Source organism: Triturus cristatus, chromosome 1_2, assembly GCF_964204655.1.
Source record: "Triturus cristatus chromosome 1_2, aTriCri1.1, whole genome shotgun sequence".
Classification (NCBI taxonomy): Eukaryota; Metazoa; Chordata; class Amphibia; order Caudata; family Salamandridae; genus Triturus; species Triturus cristatus.
This window is the reverse complement of record NC_140580.1, coordinates 582,668,300-582,696,146: the sequence shown is the minus strand read 5'-3', so window position 1 is coordinate 582,696,146 and position 27,847 is coordinate 582,668,300. Positions and strand designations below refer to the sequence as shown.

At 43.8% G+C, this 27,847-nt stretch overlaps 1 protein-coding gene across 7 annotated transcripts in view; it reads left to right on the top strand.

The window, feature by feature from the left end:
* The window catches only part of CNNM2 (cyclin and CBS domain divalent metal cation transport mediator 2), a 1,019,413-nt gene that overhangs the window by 981,909 nt on the left and 9,657 nt on the right, over positions 1–27,847 (top strand). For 2 of the 7 annotated variants that reach the window (XM_085606621.1, XM_085606615.1), the window contains exon 7: positions 3,039–3,659. The exons of 4 other annotated variants lie outside the window; for them this stretch is intronic. In XM_085606621.1, coding sequence (XP_085462747.1) covers positions 3,039–3,065 — 27 coding nt within the window. In that variant the 3' untranslated portion in view covers positions 3,066–3,659. Of the gene's footprint in view, positions 1–3,038; positions 3,661–27,847 lie in introns of those variants that run through there. One more of the 7 variants, XM_085606612.1, reaches the window with a different exon arrangement.

Below are 27,847 nucleotides of genomic sequence, written 5' to 3'. Positions count from 1 at the left end.
TCCTGTAATGCTTCGGGCCATTGGTGAAATAAATTTACAGGGCAGCCCTGTCCTGGGGAGGAGCACCATCCGCACACATCATGAGAGGCTGCTGCTGAAAACGATTTCAAGCGCGATGCAGCACAGAGTTCCAAGCTTCTACAGACTTGCCTGAAATGCCACGAGTCCTACTCAGGAAAATATGTACATGCTTTTAATATGGTCACAAGGAACTTTACCCACTAAGGGAATAACAGGGACTTCAAGTCCCAGCATGCCGCGGTACACAAGGCGGGCCAACTGATGGCTGTAACTAATTAAACACATGCAATGCCATGAAGATAAAAGTCGGACTGGCTTTTCCTTTGTTCAAACAAGCGAGCCCCTGACGAGGAGGAGCAATTCCTTGAAACGCGTTGGGCAGATAACTAATGAAGCGTGAAAATGAAGGCAAGGCTTACGCTACTAAATGAATGGTGGGAATTCTGTCGAGTGCCCTCCTGTAATGCTTCGGGCCATTGGTGAAATAAATTTACAGGGCAGCCCTGTCCTAGGGAGGAGCACCATCCGCACACATCATGAGAGGCTGCTGCTGAAAACGATTTCAAGCGCGATGCAGCACAGAGTTACAATCTTCTACAGACTTGCCTGAAATGCCACGAGTCCTACTCAGGAAAATATGTACATGCTTTTAATATTGTCACAAGGAACTTTACCCACTAAGGGAATAACAGGGACTTCAAGTCCCAGCATGCCGTGGTACACAAGGCGGGCCAACTGATGGCTGTAACTAATTAAACACATGCAATGCCATGAAGATAAAAGTCGGACTGGCTTTTCCTTTGTTCAAACAAGCGAGCCCCTGACGAGGAGGAGCAATTCCTTGAAACGCGTTGGGCAGATAACTAATGAAGCGTGAAAATGAAGGCAAGGCTTACGCTACTAACTGAATGGTGGGAATTCTGTCGAGTGCCCTCCTGTAATGCTTCGGGCCATTGGTGAAATATAGATATATATATATATATATTTCAAAAACGCCTTTTCGTATCCAAAAAGCACTCCTGAGCCCAGCTCCATATGCGTGATATCTTTATTTATAAAATGGCAAACAAACGCTCGACGCGTTTCGGTCACGGGTCATCGACAGTTTGTACACAGTGAAAAATATAGTGTTTAAACAATAACATAGAAGTAGGACTACCTGCCCCAACTCTGTATCGAAGACATTCAAATTTGGCATCCATTTTGAAGTGGTCAAATTACAAATGTTGTTGTTATATACACATTGCTGTTGCCACAAACTTTCAATATATCGTACAAATGCCAATGTTGAAGCAGCACATTGTAGAACTTCTGTGTGGGTTCAACTCGAATAAATGAAATTCATTTATTTACTTAATACCGCCCTAGTGGGCATTTTAACCGCAAACTTGTCCAGTGATATATTTGCAAAACCAATAATTTATCGACATCACCACATCATAGATATATACAATCCTGAAGATATGTGGCTGATGACACTTGATGTCAACAGCCTTTACACCTGTATACCCCACGAGTTGGGAGTTAAAGCAAATCACCATTTTTTGAAACTGCGGGACATGAAGTATTTTTTGCATACAGAAATGTTATTATGCATGATGCAAAGATGTCTCTCGAACAACTACTTTTTGTTTGACCATGTCATCTAGTGTCAGGCCCAGGGAACGGCAATGTGTACCTGCTTCGCCCCCAGCTACGCGGGTTTATTCCTTGGCTGGTGGGAGGAGCAGGTGGCTGGTAACATCTCGGCCTTTACCCACAATGTTGTTCTCTGGGCCAGATATATAGATGACCTATTCTGTATCTGGAAAGGGGAAAGAGAAGACGCTATGCGATTTGTTGCCAGATTAAATGTAAATGACTGTAATTTGACATTCACATGTTCAATAGAAAAAGAAACAATTGAATTTGTAGATGTAGTCGTGAATGTTAATAAAGGCAAATTGGAAAGTAGGCTGTTCCGAAAATTAACAGCAGGAAACAGCCTTTTGCATGCGGACAGCTGCCACCCAAAGAATTTGATCCGTAGTATACCGTACGGAGAACTTTTAAGGGCAAAAAGAAATTGCAGCACACAATCAGATTTTGAATTGGAAATGTCAAACATGAAAGAAAGATTTTTGGAAAGAGGATACTCAAACAAAATAATAAAAGAAGCATGTACTAAAATAAAAACAGTTTTGAGGGAAGACCTTCTAGAGCCAAAGACTTTAAAACGAGAAGACGATGAACCAATCAGGTTCATCACTGCATATTCCAGTCAGTCATGGCAAGTTAGAAACTGTTTGAAAAAATATTGGCACGTTTTGAACATTGACCCAGTTTTGAAAAAAGCAGTGGGAAGTCAACCAAAGGTCACTTTCAGGAAATGTTTAGCTCTCAAAGACCTTCTTTGCAGTAGTATTGTGAAAGAGGAAGACAAAAATCGGAGAGAAATAAAGGGATTTTTTACATGTAATTCATGTAAAGCATGTAAAAATAATGTAAATCGGAAAGAATTCCCTTTATCCAAGAGTCATAAACCTTATGTGATTCAAAAACATTTAACATGCAAATCAGATTATTGTGTGTATGCCTTATGTTGTCCATGCCCACTTGTATACATTGGGAGTACCATTCATCAAGTGAAAAAAAGAGTTCTAGAACATAGTAGGGCAATTACCAACGAAGATAAGCAATATCTAATTGCTAGACATTTTAAAGAATTACATGGGAAAAATGTCAATGTCTTACAGTTCTGTGCCCTAGATAGAATTCCCAAATCAGAAAGGGGTGGGAACAGAGTAAAAGAATTGCGACAATTGGAGTCTAGAATGATCATCAAGTATGATACGGTACAACCATTAGGTTTGAACAAGGATGAAGAGATGTCGGTTCATCTGGGTTAACCGTATCATAGAATATTGCTGCATATTGAAAACTCAAATTGTATTATAGTTTATAAATAAGAAGCCATGAGTTTGTTTTTAATCATTAATATACATTATAGTGATGGCACAATTTTGTATTTTTTGTAGGAGACAAAACTGTCAGCGTACCGTTAAGAAGATTGACACACAGAGGCATAATGAAATTATGATTTTGTTGAATTCAAATGGAAAAGTTATATTTTGAAAAGTTGAAAACTGTGGCCCACTGGGGCGAAAATTCATATTGGCCAACGTAATGCCCACAGGGGCTTAATTTAAATAAGCAACAGGATTGTATATATCTATGATGTGGTGATGTCGATAAATTATTGGTTTCGCATATATATCACTGGTCAAGTTTGCGGTTAAAATGCCCAGTAGGGCGGGATTAAGTAAATAAATGAATTTCATTTATTCGAGTTGAACCCACACAGAAGTTCTACAATGTGCTGCTTCAACATTGGCATTTGTACGATATATTGAAAGTTTGTGGCAACAGCAATGTGTATATAACAACAACATTTGTAATTTGACCACTTCAAAATGGATGCCAAATTTGAATGTCTTCGATACAGAGTAGGGGCAGGTAGTCCTACTTCTATGTTATTGTTTAAACACTATATTTTTCACTGTGTACAAACTGTCGATGACCCGTGACCAAGGTGCGGCTGCACCGAAACGCGTCGGGCGTTTGTTTGCCATTTTATAAATAAAGATATCACGCATATGGAGCTGGGCTCAGGAGTGCTTTTTGGATACGAAAAGGCGTTTTTGAAATTTTGTAGGAGGATCGCTACCTCGCTTGAGCCCGCCACTGTGAAAGCGGCAGGGAGACCAGCGAACTGTGTTTGTTTGAATATATATATATATATATATATACACACACATACATATAAATACATATATATATATTCGTTCCAACGCCTGCTCTCACAATTTGGAACAGACTCCAACACGCTTGGGGTCGCTTATTTAGAGTATTTATTTCAGCCACATACTTTTAGGTAATGCGTTTCGACCGCGCCAGCGGTCTCTCTCAAGCCTAAAGTCGCTGCCATTTTTTCACCATTTATATCAGTGCAAATCTTAAAGTGACAGTGCATCATTATCAATAACGTTTTGAATACAACATGACAGTGCAACAGTATAGCTACAAAAGTGACATTTGCAGTCTATCTGCCCACACAAATTATCACTGCATTTTGCAAATGAGCAACCAAATCTCTCAATGAATTATAAAATTATAAAACTCAAGTTTATACAATTTTAAAACATTTTAAATACATTTAAGAGTATCATTTCTTCAAATACCGGGCATGTGCCCTATTGATGTCTCATTTATAATAACCCATACTCCCGGGTTAGCTTGACACTCATTAATAAAATTATATGCAATGTTGCTCAATGTCGCTCAGTTAATAAAGTGAAATGTGCCTTGTGCAAATAACACATAATTGTTAAAATTCAAATTCGCAAAACCAATTTGTTCCATTGGAATATTATTCCTAATGCGTCTGAGAAGTGACCAATATTCCACTTTCCCTCCATCTTGTAGACAAGTGCCCCTACTCTTTCAACAAATATCAAGGCTATTCACATCCTCATCAAACTAAAGGGCTTGTCCAATTCAAAAAATCTCTCATGGAGTAGCTCAAAAAATTAGCAATTCATAGCAACAATCATTTAGTTATTTCAGAGAGACATATATTAACATTCCCTGAGCTCCAAATAGTAATTTTTCATTCATCTTTTACAGCATTGAAGAGTCCTTATTCTATTTACATATCCACATACAGATCCTCATCTGTCTATGTGTGTATATATATATATATTTCCAAAACAAAAGGTCACTGCCGCCGCTCCACGTGTCCCCGGTGCTTCTCCAGCGGTGGTGAACCGCTACACACGCATCCACGATGGCAACACAGTCTGGGTCAACCAAGAATGAGCGCACTCACTGAATTTTCAAGCAAAGTGCATTTAATGTGCAAGCCTCCTGCACTGCCAGACGCATTTTGGTGCTAAGCCTTTATCATACTTCACAAAACGTTCAAATGGATTCCCCCGACACCAGGAAAACCATCACCCACGCACTCATCACCAGAAGACTGAACTACATCAACTCCCTCTATGCTAGAATCAACAAAAAACTCCTTTGCAAACTCCAGACCATCCAGAACTACGCAGCCAGACTCATCCTCGACATCCCACACCACCACATCACCCAACACCTCAGCGACCTCCACTGGCTCCCTGTCGAAAGAAGAATAACCTTTAAACTGCTCACACACGCCTACAAAGCCCTCCACAACATCAGACCCCAATACCTCAATGACCAAATCTTCTTCCATGCCCCCATGAGAAACCTCTGCTCAGTAGACCTTGGCCTTACCACCGTCTCTCGTTTCTACAGGACCAGAGCAGGTGGAAGATCCTTCCCCTACCTCGCAGCCAAGACCTGGAACAAACTCCCCCTCCACCTCCGACAAAGTCCGACACTGCACCAATTCAGAAAGGTCCTCAAGACCTGGCTCTTCGAATTACTCCAACGGAGCTACTCACCCCCCTCCCTCCCCACAGTGCCTTGAGACCCTCACGGGTGAGTTGTGTGCTTTAAAATCCATGATTGATTGATTGAACCCCTAATTGAAAAAATAAATAACTGTCCCATAAAAGGGGTGACTACGAAAAGTGGGACCTACAAGGAGGCCTTAAATGTCAACAATGATATTTGCTTTTTGAGAGATTCCGTGACCGCCATACCGGCTCTGGTGAAGGATATGGAGAACTTCTCAAAAGCATCTGGTTTCAGAATTAACTACACAATTCTGTGGCATGGGAGTGGCAGGTCCCTCATACATAACCAAACAGACCTTCCAGAACTATGATTTCAAATGTTTCCATGATTCACTTTCTTCTCCTGGAGTTATTATTTCTGACACTTGCAAGGCCCTTTACAAATGTAACATCACCTCATTGCTTGATACTCTTTTCAAAGATTTATATAGATGGAGACACCTTGACCTGTCCTTAAAAGTGGAATCAATTCTATTCAGATGAATTTCCTCCCAACGTTACTTCATGTGGTCCAGACATTACTGTTTAAGAATCCCCCAAACTATGGAGGAAATACTGAAATAGTTATTAAATTGCATATGGGCCAATAAACACTCAAGTAGCAAAATCAGTGTTTTATAGACGATCCCAGGATGGATGTTTGGGGCTCCAAGACATGACTGGATGTTTTTCGCCTTTTTGTCTTTTCACTGCTCAGTTGAGACCAGTTTTAGAAACAACGAATGACTAAAAAGTCAAGCTGTGTTTGGTTCCCTCGCCATTGGAGCGAAGTGACCTTTTTGGAGCCTAAGGCCTGTGCATCACAGATTGAGTCTGAACAAGACTTCTTGAATATACATGATTGTTTGTTTACCATATGCGACTTATTGATTAGAAAAAATATATTTCATTGATTTAGTTTTTGTGGTTGTTTCTGTCTATTCTGTTTCTCTTGATTTTTCCTCTCTCTGACTTTCTTGAGTTTTTGTCTCCTTAACTTTCCTATGTGTATTATATCGCTACAGAGTCAATTGTCTATGTAGCGTCTCACTGATGAAAAGGATAATGATGATGTTTCTTCTTGGTGTACATGGTTAGAATATTGATACAGGCATTGTTAAAAATAAAATGGGTTAAAAACCTAGTTATCCACTGATTGATAAATGGAAAGAGTCCACTTTTCTCCTGTTTATATGCTGTGATCTGATGGAGACTTCTAGCCACATATTTCTTACCTTAGACTATTCCCTAGGCGTCAGACTGGATACAGAAACGTTTGATGAGCAGTACCTCTGCATGCCAGTTGGTGGCGTCATTCGGATCTGTGGGCGTCTTCCATGCCGCAAATGAAGTGCATGGTGCCTATATTGGCATGACCCCAGCTCGCTAACGTCACTTCTTTACTTTCTGTGCCAGTCAGCGCAGATCGGGGAGGGGTTAACCCCAATCCCTTTTTAATTGACCTTTTTTCGACCTTTTGTTGAAGATTTTTAAAGACTTTGTCTCCTGGTGTGCAGGCTGTCCACCAGAAGGGTAGGTTTTAAACCATGCGGCACCTGTCACCTACAGATGGCGGTGATGAGCCCGCATATGGTTTCTCTCTAGTATCCAGAGCGAGACCACGACGCCAAGATATACGAGGACTGCCGGGCTATGCACCCTAAGGTGCCGAGGGAGCGCTCCCTCAAGTTCCTCAGCATCTGACGTCGAATGGCTATGCGATGTTCAAGGTCTTGGTTGAGAGGAAGGTCATTCGGGAAGTCCGTACCCGACATTCATCATCCCATTCAAAGTCGTTGGGGAAGTCGGGTATGTCCCATAAGAAGAAAAAGAAGTCAAAGAGGTCTTAGACTTCACCACGCAAGTCTTTGGATGAGTTGCGGGCTATCCTATGTGGTGGAGCCTGCACCGGCTCAACGCCTCCCTGAATTTCCAGGAATTGAGCGACCCCTCTACTTTAAGAGTTTTACAAGGCCATGCACCTCATTTGTGGGCGGCCTGACACCTCTGGAGCGCCCTCAGGCCCCACGGGTCCGAAAGGGACACCTACTGGTATTCCTCCAGCGGGTTCGCCCTCAGTACCAGTCGATCCCTAAGGGTCCATTGCTGGATCTGGAGTGAAGCCAGTCAAGCAACCTCAACCTGTCCGGGCGCATGCTCCAGTGCCACCAATGTCAAACGGGTTCACTCTCAGCACCAGTCGGTCCCCAAGGATCCATTGACCGATCGGGAACAATGCCAGTCCTGAAATCTCTACCTACCTGGGTGCCCACACCATTGCCAGCAACGGGTGTTGCCTGACGCTAGCTCCGGCGCTAACTGGGGGCAATCATCCCTTATCAGAGACAGTGTCTTATTCATAGGACAGGCCTGGATTGGGTAATGATAGGGAGGGATTTGCAGACCCGTATGGATGTCAGGCATTAGAAGATCCCGAGTACAACTGGTATGAGGATCTGGCAGATGCCAGTGGACTGGACATCTCTCCAGACACTGACCTGATTTCTCCCTCTACCGTGGCTATGGAGGAGGGTGCCTCATTCGCAATGATGTTGCGAGGGCAGGTGGGGTCCTGTACCTTAGGCTACCCTCAGTGGCAGTCAAAATGAACTTCTTGACGGAGGTGCTTTCATCAGGAGTTGCCCCCACCAATCCATTACTCCCACTCAATGAAGTTCTTACTGATGTCCTACTTAGGGCCTGGTCCAAGCCCTGCACAGGGGCTCCTGTGCACAGGACAATTGCTTGCCGCCATCGCTCAGCCCCAAGGGAACCCAGTTTGCTCACCCAGAACCCCTCCTGGGGAGAGCTTGGTGGTCCAGGCCTCCCCCTTCAAAATCAACCTCTGTGCATTCCCTTACCACTCCACTGAATAGGGAATCTAAAAGGCTGGATACATTCAGAAAGAGGATGTTCTCTTCAAACACCCTGGAACTGCGGTCAGTGAATGCAGCATGCCTCTTGGATCGATACTCTCATACAATCTGGGACTCAGTTGCGCAAGTGCTGGCCTTGGTCTCAGAGGAGGCCTGAGCCATACCCTCTCAAGCAATTGCTGATGGGAGGGATGCAGCCATGTTCCTCATCAGATGTGTAGAATACAACAGACTCGCTGACCAGAGTGATTCAATTGTCGGTGGCCCTCAGGTTGAGAAACACTGGCTTTTCGGGGGATATCCAAACTTTGCTCATGGACATTCCCTTTAATGGCTCTGGTTTGTTTGGATAAAAGGCGGAATCAGCTCTGGAGCGCTTAAGGACAGCAGGACTATGGGCAGTTCCTTGGGCCTTTCCATGACCCCTCCCTAACCCCAGTCCGTCTTTTGTAATTACAGAAGGGGCTTTCTTTCAATAGCTTACCTATACACATAGCCACCACAGCCAACAAATTGCAGAGTCTTTTCGTGCCCGTACTCGCGGTTGCCACAGACCACGTAGGACAGACAAGCAAAATTCAGGCCATTCTCCCTCCCCCCCGACCCCAGCAGCCGCTTCCTCCAAACCCCTTTAGTTTGGTCCCTGACTATCATGGTCATCCAGTTGAGGGCAAATGGGGCAGGATATGCCATCACCTGCACCACTGGAGTTCAATAACATCCAACACTTGTTGCAGCTCATCCAAAGAGGCTACTCCCTCCCCTTTGTGACCAGCCCCCCACCCATGCCACCTACTGATGACAAACTGATGGAGGACCACCTCTCCTTGCTTTCGTAGGAAGTGCTAGCTGTCTTGGCCAAGAGAGCTATAGACAAGGTCCCAACATCAGAAGTAGGATGTGGTTGCTATTTCTGCTAATTTCTGGTGCCCAAAAAGGATTTAGAACTCTGTGCTATTCGAGACCTGCACCTTCTCAATCTCTTTCTGAGGATGTTCATGCAAGTCCTGTCTGCCCCGGAGCCTAGAAACTGGATGGAATCACTTGCAGGGCACATTTTTCACGTCCTTGTCATCCCTGCTCACAGGTGTTACCTGCAGTTCACGGTTGGCCAAGAGCACTTTCAGTTCACCGTGCTCCTCTTTGGCCTTAACCTGTGCCCCCTCGAGTGTTCACGAAAATGATTGTGGTGGTCGCAGCTCACCTTCAGAAGTTAGGGGTTCCAGTCTTCCCCTACCTCGACGATTGGCTGTTGAAGGCATGCTCGCCCAAGGCAGCCGTCTACCACCTCCAGACTATGGCAAACCTTCTGCATTCATTGGGGTTCACTATCAACGTGCCAATGTCACACTTGACTCCCTCTCAGATGCTCCCTTTCATCTGAGGTGTTCTGGACACAGTGCAGTTTCGGGCCTATCCTCTGGAGTGGCAAATTCAGGATAGTCAGGCTATGATACCGATGTTTCAACCTCTATCCCGGATTTTGGTGAGACTGACTGAGGCTGCTGGGTCTCCAGGCCTCCAGGCCTCCAGGCCTCCTGCATCCTGCTAGCAACACGTGCCCATTGGTGTATGCAGGCTCTGCAGTGGGTCCTGAACTTTCAGTGTGTGCAGCATTAGGGGAATCCCACTGACATGGTCCAGATCTCGAAGGGAACCGCAAAAGACCTACATTGTTGGCTGACGAACCGCAGTTGCGTCATTGGCAGACTCCACTCCCTTTCCCACCCAGAGGTGACTGTAGTGACAGATGCATCATTCCTGGGCTGAAGCGTCCATCTGTGAGAGTTGGAGATCGGAGGACTCTGGCCTTTGGTGAAAGCCAGGCTCCACATCGGTCTGATATTCTGTTAGCGCTTCGGGTGATCCGATTGGCATTGAACGCCTTTTTTCCTTCAATCAAGAGAAGGATGGCACAGGTGTTCACAGACAACACCCCTGCCATGTGGTATTGCAACAAACGATGCGGGATGAGGTAGTGGACACTTTATCAAGAAGCCTTGATCCTCTGGAATTGGCTGGAACGCCAGCGCATATCCATAGTGGTTCAAAACCTAATGGACTCTCTGAACGCCAGAGTGGACAAACTCAGCCATCAATGCCTAGCAAAACACAATGGCGTTTTCATCCCAAGGTGGCGCAAGGTCACTTCCAAGAGTAGGGAGATCCTTAGTTAGATCTGTTTGCCTCCACCAAGAACGTGTAATGTCAGCAGTTTTGTGTGCTGGAGTTTCCACGGCCGCTCTCGCTCTGAGACACTTTTATGACGGATAACTTTCTAAATAATTGGCAAGCCCTTTGCTCAAATCTGTACTGGTTTTTGGAACCTTCACAATTACTGAACATAAGAACAAAGAAGAATTCAACAGTTTTTTCAAGCCAAAGTTATCTTTTCTAATAAAAAAAAACTATAATTGCCCTTGAAAAGAAAGAGGATGAATACATTAGGTGTTCATTCAGTATGTGTACAACAATCTTTAATTATTCTTTTTTGTGGCCCTTTAGTGTGAGGAATGGCCTAGTTGCTCATTATTCTACAAAACTGGCACTCCCTGAGGTTCTCAATAAAACCATCTCACCTTCCATTTAAAAGGATACATTGTAAGTATTTTGGCATACTGAGGAGTTTCTGCCCAAATTGATATTACAGGTTTTGTGAGAAAATATAGACATCTGGTAATTTACCTTTAGCAGGATGGACCTCCTGAAATGGAAATGTTCGTAGTAAGGAAAAAGACCATTGAAATGTGAGCACAAATGCTAATTACCACAGTTAAGCCTCATTCTGAGGATCAAAACATGAGGGAATCTCACACCCTACAATAACAGCCTCCTGGGGTATAGATAATTACTGTTTGTGTGATTTCAAACTGATAATTACTGTTACAACTGTTGTAATTACTGTGATAATTAATAATGACTGTTTGCAGGAACTGTATTACCCGAGTACATATCATGAGGGCCAGAATGTGATCCTGATTTTTGCGATTAGGCATCCTCTGTTTGGAAGAAATGGAGGACAGTTGCTTCCATGTACACTGGATTGATATACATTTCCACCACTTAACGGGCGGAATTTAAAAAAACGTGTTGTTCAAGGTACTTCAGTATTTACATTTGATCGCAGATCAGGTCACAGAGTTTGTACAAAGTTCCTGGCTCCAGTTACCTCTAAGCCCTTGCCAGGGATCCCTGGGAAAAGACACATTTGTATTGCAAAGTGCTTAGTGGGGTAACACATGAGCAAAGGGGATGTGCAAAGAGGAAGTGATGCTTCATTATGGCACTACTTTGAATCCCGAATGTGTAGATTACCGGTTGCAAGGTGCATGAGTACAGTAAGTCAAGCAAGCCCAGATGTCCGTGTTGAAGCTGGTCTCTGATTTGAGCTTGTCAGTAACCTACTCCAAAACAGTGATGGTATTTTCTAGATAGCTACAGTTTTTGGAGGCAGAACTGAACGCTTTTCTGGAACTAGTACAGCTAATAATTGAACAGATAACCTCCATCACAGAAATCGCAATAACATTCTCAATTATGCACAGTTGCTTATTGTAAGAATTTACAATATTTGAGGCCCTTATCTCTTATTCCGTTCCCTTGAAACTAATTTGCAGGCTGAGGATGCGTCTGATACTAGAGGTCCTTTACGAACAGTAAATCCCTGTTCTCAGAAGGATATAATACAGTTGTGATGAGAAAACTATGGGGCAACCCTTAACCAGAAGGCCCCTCTCAGTTTAATACGAAATTCGAGTGACAGCCAACTCCCAAGATGGCTTGAGCAAGCTAGGTTAATTTTCTAGTTAGGGAATCTCTCTACAATGGAGTTCCTTGATACATTTGCAAAACTAGTCAAAGAAAAGCCATTGTGTATTCTTGTGTAAAAGCAGTGGTAAATGTATGTGCATTAAGGCATGAATCAATTCTGCTTTGTAATATAGACGCCTCCAGTTTGTAATCATCTTTAGAAAACATATATTTATACTTTTTTTTATTTGTATGTATGTTCAGAAAGGTCATATTAGTTTTTAAAGGAGACTGGTGTAATTTTATTCTCCTAATTCCAATCAATCTTTACAAAAGTCTTCAGGATAATAATTGCATCATAAAAATGTTGATGTGTTACATCTTTAACATTTCTTATGAAAAAGTCTCCTAAGACACCCATCATCCATAGGTACAATTGATAATATAATAACCTATTTTTTCTTGTCTAGTTTGACATTAGTATGTTGTAAATGTGACGTGTATGTATCTGTGGAATCAATTCTTGTTTCCCTTAATTTAATGCAGTAGTGTTCATATTTTAACTTAATTGGTCACTCTAACGAATGGCAAAGTTCCCTCAATGTATCATTTGGTAAGAATATGTTTTTTTTTTTTTTTTTCGAATAATGAAAATGAGCATATTTACTACTATGCAGTCCCATTTAAATGGTTCTCTTTCTGACCGTGTGTATGGTGCTTTTGATAGAGAAGGTCAAGACTCTAGTATTCTCCAGAAAGGTATGCGGTTCATCCTTTAAGAAACTTAGCTGCCAATAGTGGCAGATAAATAACTTGCTGGATAGAGACACACTTCTAGATTAAACTGTGATAGCTTATCATTGAAATAAGTCTTCATTTTGACTCAGGGGGAACTCAGAACAGGCAATACCACATCATGCATAATTCAGGATGCGGCATGTGGAAGTCAGCCCTCCCAATCTCTTGAAGGAAAACACTGTTGTAGGTTGTGTGTGATCAAACATAAATCATTATTGACTGCTTAACACTATCTAGGTGTGAGAAACTTTGTAATATCTTAAGTTGCAACCAAAAAAGATAGTCATGAGTGGGAGATCTTGTGCAGATTCATCAATTATTTAAAGATTAGGGTATGCTGGAGATAGACCTTGTTGCAATGAAAGAGAATACCAACTTTCAGCCTCTAAGAAATGAAGTAAATAGTCCAGGATGGAGGCCTATTTTATTCCTATTTGCCATTATATCTGAGGGTAGAGTATAAACTAGAATGCCAGGTGTTGGATGATCATAGCCGCTGTGTAGGCAAACCAGATCTTGTATCCAGATACTCTGTGAATAGTTTGTTAATTGTTGCCTGCCTTGTCACACCAACTGCTCAAGAATTAGAAGAATATTATTGTTTGGAATGTATGCCACTGGCAGATACTGCCCACTGAAATAATATATGCTACTGGCAAATAATTGTATATTGGTACTATCTTGTTTTTTGCTTTGTATGCCTTGTGATCTGTTCTTCCCATAATATAATCTACAATGAGTTCTGTGGGGTGAAACAATTGCTTAGTGAACAAAATTTAATGAAAACAATATATTAACAATGTCTTTTTCTTCATGACAATCAATATCAGTAGATGTTTGGTAAGTGCTTTAGACACCTATGAAAGTCAAAACACACCATAAACAAAGATTCAGTTTTTCATGTACGATATTTATAAAAATTAATTTAGTGTATAGCTGTCACATATACAAATAGAAAAACAAACAACATAGATAATGTGACTTTAGTCAGCCAAGTGACACTAGGTGCAGTTTGGTGAAGTTTGAGAGTGATGAGGCTGAGGTTGGAAAGGTAGGAGTTCACATCAGGGTAGCACAAGGCTGATCGCCGTTCCCTGCGCAAATCTTGTTTTTTTTAAACTTAATGTATTTTCAAGAACAATATTTTGAAATACAAAGAGCAAAAAACAAAAGCTGTTTTTACTTTTATGGTTCCCAGGTTAATGGAAGTCATTAATTTGGCAGATTTTTGTATTGCAGCAATACATAAAGGAAATTAGCAAGGAATTGAGCACAAAAATTGTGAGCAGAAGCAGAAAATCTCAGTTGAAATGAAAGCCTGTTAAGAGACAATTTTTAATTAGGTGGCTGTTCAAAAAGCCAGGTACCAGCATCCAGCTGAGAAGGCATGGCAAGTGGAAAACAAAACTATCATGCACGCTCAGCACTGCAGGTGGCATAGGTAAAAACTTTAACAGAGATATGTAACTTATTTTACAATTAATGAAAGGTACTTTGTAGAGAAACCAAACGCAACAGGTATGTGCTCCAAAAAGAGAAGGGAACTCTGCAAAGCTAATTTATTCGGTGCTGTGTCGAGTTCAGATCTAGTTGCATGACCCCCAAATCAGTTGTTAAGGAATGTCTGGATATGGTAAAAATGAACCGTAAATACGTTTTTAATAAGTCAGTTCTGACATTCTCACCCTGTATTTTTTTGTGTGCAGCTTTGATAAAGGCCAAACTCGACCGAAGGTACTGGTGCACTCTACATGAGCACCAGTTGCACTAGACAAGGAAACGTTCATATTCTATAAGCACTGGGAGAATAAGTTATTTGCCCAGATACACAGGATGTTCAGCCGACACCAGAATTCGATCCTAGTTCCCCACTCAAAAAATCAGCTGCTCTGACAGTCACATCCTCTCCCGTAAAGAAAATATGCCAGTCATAACATCTGTCACAAGGACACCTCACAGGATCATTTTGTTTACAAGTACAAATGAACCAACTACTTAAAATGGCACCCCATATTAAACTCTAGTCTAAAGAATTGTAAATAGGTTCCTCCCTGTATTTACAAATGACATTTATACAATGAAAATTCCTCCCTCCCAATCCTAACAAGCATTTGCAATGCAATAGGTCTCGCATTTACGTGAGTTTGAGCTATTGAAATTGCAAATAACAATGCCTTTTATTTTTGTTTTCGTTTTTAAAACATAAATAAAAGGCATTGTTATTTACAATGCCAATAGCTTAAACTCGCGTAAATGCGAGACCTATTGATTGCAAATGCTTGTTAAAACTGCTGGTGCTAAGGACCTGGCCCACTTAAAGCCCTGACTATAACTGTTTCATTTGTATGGTTTTGAGAAAGTAAATTGTGAACCCAACTATAACGTCCCTCCAACTTTTGGTTTTTTAGTGAATATAATTATATACATAAATATATATACATTCATGCATACACGCACACACAGGGCAAGAACATGTTATCATTTGTTATCATTTATTATCATAAAAGAGATGATCTTCTGGACCTGAATCACCCTCTTGAAATTCTCTGCTCACACTATGAGTGTATGCAAAGAGACTATACACGGATTGTGTTTACATTCTTGAGTTTATAACGTATCCACCGTATGGCATAAACTACATATGCATATCTACAGAAAATAAAGTGCTGGGATTGAGGCATGGAAAAAACAGCAAGGACTTAATATTGATGGCATGCAGTCTTGATGGACGGAAATGTCAACTCAAACTGAATAAACGTTGTTGACTGCAGAAGATAAAAGACTGAGTTGATCCAGTTGTGATTTTAAACTGCGACCCTCATTTAATATATCTATGCAATAATGGCTTTCCCCACAAAGTTGTAGTGTTAGTGTCCCAGGGCTACACCAGAGCATGATTTACCTCTCTGCTTTCATATGCTGCGTACAGAATAGGAATCTGCAAGAAAGTGAAATAAGATGCAGGAAGCGTTTCTTGAAAGAAGCGTTTATTCGTATATTTCGCCACCCACTACACGGAGCGGCCTCCCAGTCCGGTGATCGAACGGCAACTGACTGGATGCCACTCGAACCCGTAAGGAATACTCTCTACCTGCACCACTGACTGGAAAGTGAGCATTCGCTGCAGCTGATTGGACGCTCTCAGAAAGTGAGGGAAGTATTTCTAAGGACACTTCTGCTGTTTTACTCGACCTTCATCAACATCAGACTATACTAGGTGATGTCTCGCTCAAGAATGTCAAAGCTTAAAAACTGTTCTGGTCGAAAGCACAGTCAAAAAGAAAGTTAACATTTAGTCGGTTATCAGTAATGAATAGTGAACCACGATGATCCCCGAGGCTGGTTGTATCCAGTATAAACCTTGTAAATGACTGCCTACCAACACCCACAGAAAAAAACCCACAGGAAAACACCCAAAACAACAATGGAGCCACAGAACATTATACGAGCATGAGGCTCATTTCTACCATCACATATTCAACAAGTCTGTAAACTAAAAAACTCAGAACAGACAAGCCTGTGGGGTAAACACCTTAGCGGACTGTGGAAAAGGGGCCATCACAGGTGATTAAAGACTCCGATGACCAGAATCATACTGACAGCACCCGCCCCTTGCCCCTGAAGTCGTGCACTTGAGCATCACCCTCCCCCCCATATTACACACATTCAGAAACACTCCAACCTCTCAATAAACGAGCGCAGTGCAGGAAGAATCCTCTTGGCGTATAGAGCACCATGGCACACAACCTTAATGACCACCCATCTCACAATGCTGTGATGAAATGCCACCTTTCGCACAGGCAAGGCCGGTCTTGGGCCAGCTCCACAATTAAATCAATGTAACATATAAACAGTTGCCATTGTTCAAACTGCCCCCTGCTGGCGAGAGCCTCGCTTACCTAACATGACGATGCCGTTAGCGATATAATTAGGTCTCCGTGGGGGCTACGAAGTTGCGGTTCCTGCGATTGGCAGGATTTCCTCAGCTGTCCCTGATTGGTTGCTGTCCGGCAGAAACTTGTCCTTCAGTGGCCTATTGGGGGGTTGTGAATCTTTGATTCTGCAATGCCGGGAGGTTCCTGGGATACTTCAAGCTGCTTTCCCTGCAGCCAAGAGCGAGTGAACGGAACGGAATTTCTGTGCACCGTCATTTATATGGAGGGCGGTGGCGAGGTCTCTTCCTCCTTCCCCCACCAGCTCCACTTGCTCTCAGGAGGGTAATTTCCCCCCGACGGGGATGGCATTTGGGCTCCTCCTCCGCCTGCTGGGCTGCGGCTGCCTCAGCCAACTAACCTCCTGAACAAGCGCTCACCATGACGCGCTCGCCATGACGTTTGCCTTTTTGTTCCGTCCCACTTGGATGGCCTCGCCTGCTAATAGGTTTCTTGTCTTTATGGGGCCATGTGTTTGGCCCCATAAAGATAAGAAACCTTTTGCGACGAATGCAAAGCAGGCCAGGCCTTCCAAATGGGACGGCTCAGAAAGCCAAGCGAATACGTCACCGACACCTCTTTTCCAATGGCTGGCCAACGTTTAGCATAAACGGTGACGCCAGCCAATGGAAAAGAGGGGTGGGGCTTAATGCTCCTTACAGAAAATACCCACATCTCATTAAATCTCGCCAGCGAGACTGTGCTTGCGCGCAGCCTACGCCAGGCAAGACCTAAAAAGAATCTTTAAGAAAGTATGAAAACGATGTGTCCAGCATCCAAATACAATACATTTATACATTTTATTGAGACCATAATAAAGCAGTGAAGATTAATGGAATTGTAATCTTTACTTCCATCAAATAGGCCGGGCCCGTGCGAGTCACTTACTTATTTCCCCAGCTGCAATGTTTTTTTTCTTCTATTTGGCTGCTGGTCCACTTACAGGGTTCGTAGCAGAGAGGCATCGACTGGACTGACTGAGGTGAAGCGTCAAGCGAAGCAAGGCAAGTTCTTAAAACACAGGACATCTGCAGTGCGCACATTCGCTCCAAGCCACGAGTCTGCAGGAGCTAGAAATGGCATCCTAAAATACCTGCAGCGCGGGAAGTAGACACCTCTAGTCTGCGAAGTGTGTCTTCAAAAATCATGAAGACAAACTGCGCAGACTCAATTACTTGGCTTCACGGCTGGCTGTAGCATTAACTCTACCCTTTCCTAGCACATCACAGGGTGGCGAACACCCGGGTGACGAGCTAGGAAAGGGTGACCATGCTCTCCACTCCCTGAGTGACGGGAAGCCTCAGAGATACAGGGCTTCAGTGAAACACGCCCGGGCTGATTTTATCTGTACGGCATCAGGGGGTGGAGACTGGTCGACAAGGCTATGTCTTTGCCGAGCTGATGACCTCACAGGCCTCAGGGCTGTGAGAGCTTCAGCTCAGCAAAGACTTTGGGCACACCCAGGGGCAGCATTTTAAGGAATGCTTGCTTCTGTCACGGAAGCAAGCACGGTGAGTGGCAGGGTGCATCAGCCCCTCAGCCAGCAAGCACAAAATATGTGCACATTTTATGAAGAAAAAAATAGCTATAGGTAAAAAAATTGCTTTTATTTAGTTCGGCTCTTGGGATGAAAGTAAACGGGGCGGAGCCCCTACGCCCTCGAGCAGAAACTGCCGCTGATGGGTGCTACAGATAGTTGTCCAAGACATACTAATTAGAACCACTTATACATAATATGAATCAATGTGAGTCGTCCTTTCACAAATATATATCAAGTTCTATCAACACCCTTAAGTATTCCTTCTTCTTAGTATGAAGGTGAAGAGACTAAGGACATGAACAGATCAAGAAGCGTTGACGTTTCGACCCTAAGGGTATTCGCAATTGAATAAGCGCCACAGTGGGTCTTCCGCAAGACTGGTAAACGAAATGTGGACAGCCTATGTAAAAGAAGATAATCCGGAGTGAGTGAGGTGTGTTATGTCTAACTATTGTATGCAATTTTAGACAATTATGCAGGACAACGTAAATGAAGATGGTAGCCACAAATAATGGAGGACTCACTAAGTGTCAATGAGGCCAAACTTCCCAAAAGGTAAGTCCTATTTGGTATGCCTTGGATATCTATCTGCAGCACTCATGCACCTTATGTCACTGGGCTCACTAAACTCACATTATCCATGTTATTTGTTTTGCTATTTGTATATGTGACTGCCATATACTAAATTAATTATTATAAATATCGTACATGAAAAACTGAATCTTTATTATGTGTGTTTTGACTTTTATTGGTGTCTAATGCACTTACCAGACATCTACTGACATTTATTGTCATGAAGAAAAAGACATTATTAATATATCGTTTTCATTGAATTGTGTTTACTAGCAATTGTTTCACCTAACAGAACTCATTGTATATTATATTAACTATACCCAGGTTCTGGGGGGACACAGGATTTACCCCATTGTCTTCAATGGTCTGTTCTTCCCATAGACAAAGCCTACTAAGACAAAACTTCGGAATTATTTCAGGTTTGTCAGAGCAGGAGCCCAGTTATAAATCTGCAATTCTCTCACCCCACCAAACTTTAAGAATTCGACACCACATGTATAGGTGGGTGAAAGTGTAGTTATGGCATTGGGAGACTTGTATGAGGACGGTAACCTGTTACCTTTTGACGACTTTAGGGAGCGGCATGATCTCCCGCGGGGGGACTTCCTATTCCATGCAGCCTTGACTGCGGCCGTCAGGAAGCACTGGCGGAAGGGGATGATGGAGCCGGACACATCACTTACCTGTCAGTATGTAGTGATGGGGACGGGTGTCTATAAGGCGGTGACTTGCCTCTATGGGCGGATTACTGGCGATCTGCGGCGTCCCCTGGCTGCCCTGCGCGTTAAGTGGGAGGCGGATCTGGGAGCACCTCTTACGGACAAAAGCTGGGAGGAAATCATGGAGCGTCCTTGGAAGTGTACACGAAATGCACGCTTCCAGCTTATCCAGTTTTATATCTTTCATAGGGCATACCTTACCCCTTACAAGATAGCTGAGTACTTTGGTGGGCCAGATGTTTGCCCCCGATGTGGTTATAGTGGGGCGACTTTTCTACACATGCTCTGGGATTGCCCGCAGGTGACTGGGTTTTGGGAGGAAGTGGCGGCGGTACTACTGACGGTGACTGAGAGGGACTTGGAGGTAGGCCCGGGGGTATGCTTGCTACATGGATTTCCGCATACAGCAAAGACTAAGGTCAACAGTAGGTTTCTTGATCTAGGGCTGGTCCTGGCCAAGCGGGAGATTACTTCTCATTGGAAGGCGCGGCAGGGCCCTAATTTTTTACGGTGGGCTAGGGAAATGGAGAAATGGGCGGGAAGTGAGGGGACTTATAGATTATGTTTGGCTCGACGCAGTGACAATGATAGATCGCATGAATGGGCCCGGGCATGGATGGCTCTCCTGGACTTGTTCAAATGTTCGGTTGTGGGAGATGGGGGAGATCCGGTGGGGGATGACGGGGCCCCGGTTCCTTGAGCGCCCTCTGCAGGGCTTCCCCCCTCTGCTCTTGAGGTACTCTCTGTTGGGATTCCCGAGAGGCGGACTCGACGGGTGATGACTGCGATTTTGATGTACATGTACTTCTGTTAGGTACTGGCGACATGATTGGGTGGGTGGGTAGGGAGGAGGGGCTCGTTGGGGGGGATGTTGGGGGATGGGGTGGGGGGTAATTTGGCTATCTCGCACACTCATGGTGGATTACTCCTGTGGATGCACTACCTAGTAGAACGGACATTATTGGGGTGAATGCTGTACAGATGTAGCTTATGTGCTGGGATGGTTATTGCAAGATGTCCTGATTTGGCTGGGGGGCGGACTATGGGAGACGGGGATTGATTGCATTTTGTTCAATGAACTAATAAAATTTGTTTAAAAAAAAAAATAAATAGGTGGGTGAAAGTGTTCTGTTTCCAATAGCAAAGCCTCATCTGGCTACTTTCTCCGGAACCTTCAGCCAGCATCCTGTCCATTGCGTGGTCACCAGCTAGTGAATGTTGCAAGCATATCCTATTTAGGATTGGCCTTTCTATATTCGTTTTTCCAGCACGTCACCGCCATCCCGGACAGGGTGCTACCGTACAGGAAACAGCAGTAGAATCCACATCACAAAGGTAGAAAACAAACACTCCATCTCAGGGACTTCTCTTTTATGTTTCATAGAGAGGAATGTCTGTCGTTTTTAGGTCTCGCGCCTAGCGGTGCAGTGCACAGGACTGCTTGCGCAGCGAGAGACTTTTTGTAGGGGGTTTGAAAACGTACCTAGGAATCGCACACGCTCGTGCGTGTGTATTTCCTTTTTGGCCCACGCTATTGGCCTTTGCGTGCATCTTTTTATCAAAGACAGCACGCAATTGGCCAAAGGCGGGCACATTGTTCCGCCCATGGCCTATTGGTGTCTATTACGCGCACCGCTGCCATGTGGTTTCAATTATCGTGCCCAGACACAGGCGCTATAATTGAAACCACATGTCTCGCTGTGGCGCGCACCACTCGCGTGCTTCTTCTTTTTTGGATCCATTTCACAGGGAAGCAAATAAATGAAAGAAGTAAAGAGAGGTGGGCTGCTTGCGCGCACCACTCGTTTCCTTCGGCTGTTGCTAGTTACACAAATCAGCGGTTTCTTCTCAACACACCTACTGGTATTGAACGGCAAATATAAATTGAAATGTTAACTTAATTAGTACGATACAGCGAGAATAAACCCGCGATCTCAGACACGGAACCAGCTGTACATCAGATTGTCGAAGCCTGGGTTGACGTCATGTCTGCTGGAGTATGGCCATATTCTCTCCCGCTTGCCTACATGGACCCTTGCGTACATCTCCCTCTTCTGCCTCTAGCCTGAAAAAAGTATAACATTCCTCTAGCCGCCCAGTCCTTGCCTTAAATCGTAATAAATTACGAGCAATGTCCAGCGAAGAAAGCTACCTCGCTATCCTGCGTTACTTGATGGACCACAAGCAGCCGTATGCGCCTGGTACCACGGGTAATGCCAAACGTAAAATATGCAAGGCAGCGGCTTGCTACGTTGCTCGGGGGAACACTCTCTACGATCAGCAACGACTACGCGGATGTCAGCGCTTTTGCGAGTTGGAGGTGGTGCTTCCGCATGAATGCCGATTGAGCCTGATCTGTGCAGCCCACCAACCCTTATCAGAAGCCCAACACCAAACTCGCCTGCAAACCTGGCAGCAACTTCCCAGCGATATTGGTGGGGAGATACGTACCCGCGGGTAGGAAGAAGGCGCTCTCATCACAGTTCATCTCTACTATAGTGTTAAAGACTCGCACTCCCATGGGTTTCTGATGCTGTTTTTGTTATAGCAGGTCCCGAGATGGCACAACTGTGGCTGCTGGTTACTGCTGGCCTGCACCGTTGCACTCTGATACCTTTGGGTCAAGTTTGCGCTATACTTTTTATCTGATTAAAATTTCCTTCTCATCTGGCCACCCCTCATTGCTCCTCTCTCTCCCAGTGTTCACACCCCCACACTTTCATCCGTTGCTCCCCTCTTCCTTCCAAGCTGGACTGTGCACTTACTTATGGGACACAGATGATGGCGGGAGTACTCTCCTTTATTAGAAATTCACTTTTACTGTCTGGACGAGATTGATCGTCCGATTGAGATTTTAACTTTACATCCTATCAGAAGACTGAAGGACATACTATATATGAAACTTACATATGATCTTAGACTGCTGATAGTGGGGGCCACATACAGGTTTTACCTGGAACGTGGTGTATTTAGCTATTGATATTTCGCTCGCCCTGAGGAAGTCATCGGGTGACTTATCCCGAGACGAAACACGTGTTGGCTATGGCTATTGGCTACATTTGGTGATGCGTTTATTTTTCATCCTCAAGGAGTGGTGATTTATATATCGACAGGAAATAAAGACGTTTATAACTCAAGAAACACTGGAACTTTGAGTGAAATAATTTTTTCACTTTGGACTGACCAAATTGATGTGATATGACTTGGGACATTTAATTTGTAACCTGCTCGGGAACAATATTGTGTTTAATGTGCAGTGCAGAGGGCAGTTAACAAGGCTTGGAATGCAGGGAACCTCGGGGTTGGGCGGCGGAAGACCGCTCATCTGTGATGTTGATGCCAGGTAGGTACAAGGGATACTGAGCCAGGCGGCGGGCGGTAGAAGTTTTGAAAGATTTTTAAAGAAAAATATTATTTTATTAAAAGTTCCTTTTCTGTTACTCCTGTGCCCACTCCCCATTTTTCCTCTCTCTACCAGTGTTTGCTCCCCCACCCTTTCATCCGTTGCTTCCTTCTTCCTTCCTCCATTTTCGTTTTTTTTTTAAACATTTATTACTAAAAAGGGGGTTGTTTTACAATTTATTAGGTTTACCTGGTGGCTGCCTTTTACTGCCGGAACGCTCTGTAGCGCTCAGATACCTTCGGGTCGAGTTTGCGCTATATACTTTTTCATTTACTTAAAATGTCTTTCTCCTCTGTTACTCCTGTGTCCGCTCCCCATTGCTCTTGCAAAGCAATAGGTCTCACATTACTAAGTGTTTGCGCTATTGGCGTTGCATTATTTGTAGCAATGCCAATAGCTCAAACTTTTACAAATGCGAGACCTATTGCATTGCAAATGCTTGTTTTCTCAGGAACAACAAAATTGGTGGGCATTGCAGATTGGAGAACTTTCAGATAATGTTCCCTGTTAAAGTGGCCCTTGCAGTGGTAGTTAAATTACCCTTTTAGTTCTGGACGTATACCTTGTCTCACTTTTGCATGTATTTTCTGTGTACCCTATGGTTTAATAACAAGACCTACGTATGCAAAAAATGAAAGGTACATAGGAAATAGGTGTGGAAAAACATTGACACGCACAAAAATTAACATTGGCAACAGATGCTTTTCTTCTCCAGAAAATACCAATATTCGTCTGGATAACAAAACAGTTGGGTTTTTGATAGGTGAACATTGCCAAGGAGACAAGCATTGGCAAAGCCAACAAGCCTTGCCTATGCAAGAGCTATTGGCCTTTCCAATATGTTTCAGCAATGATGTACACCAGAGAGGCTTCTGTTCAGCATGGCAAACAGTTAGTGAGGCAAAGGAGAGTGGCGTGGAGTGGGGTGTCATAAAGTGGAGCAGAGTGGAGTTTTAGGGAGTTGAGTGGCGTGGAGTACTTTAGAGCTGAGTGGCATGGAGAGAAGTGAAGTGGTGTGTCATGGAGTAGCATACAATGCCGTAGAGGCAGTTGAAGGGCGTAGAGTTGAGTGCCGTAGACTGGAGTACAGTGTCAGAGTTGAGTAGATTGTCGTAAGGTGGAGTGGCATAGAGTGTCATGAAGTGGTGTACAACTGAGTGGAGTGGCGTAGAGATTGTTTCGTAGATTTGAGTTAAGTGTTGTAGAGTAGAGTGGCATAGAGCAGACTAGATTGTCATAGAGTGGAGTGAAGTATAGTGGAATAGCGTGTCATAGAATAGAGTGGAGTAAGGTAACATGGAGGGACATAGAGGGAGTTGCGTAGAGTGTTGTAGAGTGGAGTAGTGTCGTAGATTGGCATAGAGTGAAGTAGAGTGCTGCAGAGTGGAGTGGCATAGAGTGGAGTAGAGTGTCAGTGGAGCAGAGTTTAATGAAGTAGAACAACATAGAGTGTAATATCGTGGAGTGGAGCGTCGTCGAGTGGAGTAGAGTGGGGTGGAGTGCATTGGTTTTGAGTAAAGAATTGCACTGGCATAGAGTGAAGAGAAGTAGAGTAGCACAGAGTAGAGTAGATTGCAGTGGCATAGAGTAAATGGTATAGAGTGCAATGGCGTGGAGTGGAGTGGAGTAGAGTGTCGTAGAGTGAAGTGACAGATCAGTGCAGAGTAGAGTAGTGTAGTGTAGAGTGCAGTGGAGTGGCGTAGCATTGAGTGGTGCAGAGTAGAGTGGAGTGACATAGAGTGCAGCCATGCAAAGTAGAGTGTCATAGTGCGGGGTCGTAGGGTGTAGGATGGTAGAGGGGTGCAGATAGCAGTGACGTAGAGTACAGTGGTGCAGAGTCAAATAGAGCCCAGTGACAGAGTGGTGTAGAGTGACAGTGTGCAGTGGCATAGAGTAGAATGTTGTAGAGTATAGTGGCGTTAAGTGCAGTGGTGCAAAGTAGTTTGTCTAGGTGCAGTGGCGTAGGGTGCATTTGTTTTGACTAAAGTGGTGTAGAGTGGTGCAGCTTAGAGTGCTGTGGTATAGAGTGGAGTAGAGTGGCATAGAGTGCAGTAGCATACAATAGGATGTTTCAGCGTAGAGTGGAATGGTGCAGGTTAGGGTGGAGTTGTATAGAGTTGTGGCATAGAGTGCATTGACCTAGAGTTCAGAGTTACAGTGTGAAGTGGCGTAGAGTGGAGTGGCCTAGACTGGAGTGGCGTAGAGTGCATTTGCAAAGAGTGCATTGGTGCATAGTAGAGTGGGGTAGAGTGCAGTGGTATAGAGTAGGGTGGTGCAGAGTAGAGAGATGTAGAGTGAAGTGGCAAAGAGTGCAGTGTCAGAGTGCAGGGGTGCACAGTAGATAAGAGTGGTATAGAGTGCAGTAGAGTGGCGCAGACTAGAGTGACTTAGAGTCGAGTGGTATACAGTTCAATGACAGAGTGCAGTTGTGTAGAGTGGGGTAGAGTGCAGTGGCATAGAGTATAGTGGCATACAGTGCAGTGGTGCAGAGTAGTGTGGTGTTGAGAGCATTGGTGTAGAGTACAGTGGCACAGAGTGCAGCGGTGTAGAATATAGTGGTGCAGAGTGGAATAGAGTGGTGTAGACTGAAGTGGCATAGAGTAGATTATTTCAGAGTAGAGTAAAGTGGCATAGAGTGCAGTGGTGCAGAGTAGATTAGAGTGGTGCAGAGTGGATTGGTGTAGAGTTCAGTGAATGTAAAGAGCAATGTTGCAGAGTAGAGTGACATAGAGTGAAGTGGCATGGAGTGGTGCAGGGTAGAGTGCAGTGGCATAGAGTGGAGTGATGCAAAGTAGAGTGCATTGGCATAGAGTAGTGTAGCGTGCAGTGGTGTGAGTGATGCAGAGCAGAATAGAGTGACATAGAGTGCAGTGATGCAGAGCGCAATGGTGTAGAGTGACGTAATGTGCATTGGCATAGAGTAGAATGTTGTAGCGTATGGTGACGTAAAGTGTAGTGGTGCAAAGTAGTTGGCATAGGTACAGTGACATAGGGTGCATTGGTTTTGAGTAAAGTGGTGTAGAGTGAATTTGTGTAGAGTGCAGTGGTTTAGACTAGAGTGGCATAATGTAGAGTGGCACAGCTTAGAGTGCAGTGGTGCAGAGTGGAGTAGAGTTGCATAGAGTGCAGTGCTGTAGAGTAGATTGATTCAGAGTAGAGTGGAGTGGTGCAGGGTACCTTGCAGTGGCATAGAGTAGTGGCGTAGAGCGTAGTGGTGTAGAGTGGTATATAGTAGCATTGATTACAATGGTGTAGCATGGAGTGGCGCAGAGTGGAGTAAAGTGCAGTGAAATAGAGTGCCGTGGCATAGAGTATATTGTTTCAGAGTAAAGTGAAGTGGCGTAGAGTAGAGTGGTAGAGAATAGTGGCGATGAGGTCATTAGTGCAGTGTGGAGTGGCCTAGACTGGAATGGTGTAGAGTGTGGTGGTGCATGGTAGAGTGGGGTAGAGTGCCCCGGCATAGTATAGAGTGGTGTAGAGTAGAGAAGCATAGAGTCAAATGGTGTAGAGTGAAATGGCATAGAGTGCAGTGTCAGATTGTAGTAGTGCACAGTAGATTAGAGTGGCGCATAGTAGAATGGCAGAGAGTGCATTGATTAGAGTGCAGTGGCGTACAGCGGTGCAAAGTACAGTGACTTAGAGTGCAAGGGTTTATTTATTTATTTTTTTTAAAATAATTTTTATTAGGCGACTTCATTACGTACAATATATACAAAACAAGATTAGAATAAGAAAATATACAATGCTAGATAATAGTCCAAATTTTAAGTACCTCCAAAAGATAATAGTGAGAGAAAGAAGATACAAAAGAATGCAATTCGAATAGTCTGATCAACAACAGAAATAACCCAAAATGGTCGATACCAAACTAAACTAAAACCTGTTTTTCCAAGAAATAATTGGCATCCAAATCTGCGCACCCCGTTGTCTAGCCTTTTTGCCTTTAACTGTGTAGATTGCCATTTCTTGATTTGCTATGCCCAAAAAGCGAGTTAACCAGACTTGGAAATTAGGAGGATCTATGTCTTTCCATCTAGTAGCTAATATTAGTCTATATACTGCCATACCCAGGAATAGACACATCTCTTCCTCCTTGGTATGGTTCAAAGTATTGTCGTACCCGATCACAAATAAAGTAGGAGACATCTGAACTTTGTGGGAAAAAACCTCTTCCCAAAAATCTGAAATTTTAGTTTTAAGCACTGTCAATTTACTACACTCAGAAAACATATGTATTAAATCTGCCGGGCCCATCCCGCATCGCGGGCATTTATCGTCTGTTCGTTTGCCCCATGTGAACAGTTTAGCAGGTGTAAAATATAAATTATATACAGTCTTATAAGATTGTGCTTTAAGCGTTGCTGTGAGAAGAATCTTATCGGCAAGGGAGAGAATCTTATCTAAATCTAAATTTGGATTGTTCAATTTGGAAGCCCAGCATGTTTCAGTTCTTTCCATGTCATCTTGGCTTTGTTCCATCAGTAACCTAGCACTGGTCTCTTAATGCACTTCATCACATAGACTCTCACGGAGTCTAATTGCCGATTTGTGGGTGTGGGGTGGGAGGTGGGGGGGTGGGACACGGTTCTAGGGGTGGGAGTAGGCATGGGGCTTAAAGGGGGATATGCAGGGAGAAAAAAGACAACCTCATACGTACAATGTTTTTCTAAAGATACAATTAATATGTTATCTTCTCATTGTTATAAGGAATGTACCTCGGAAATTAAGTTTTGGTCATTATGGGGAAGTTAAGGATATGCACCTGGAATG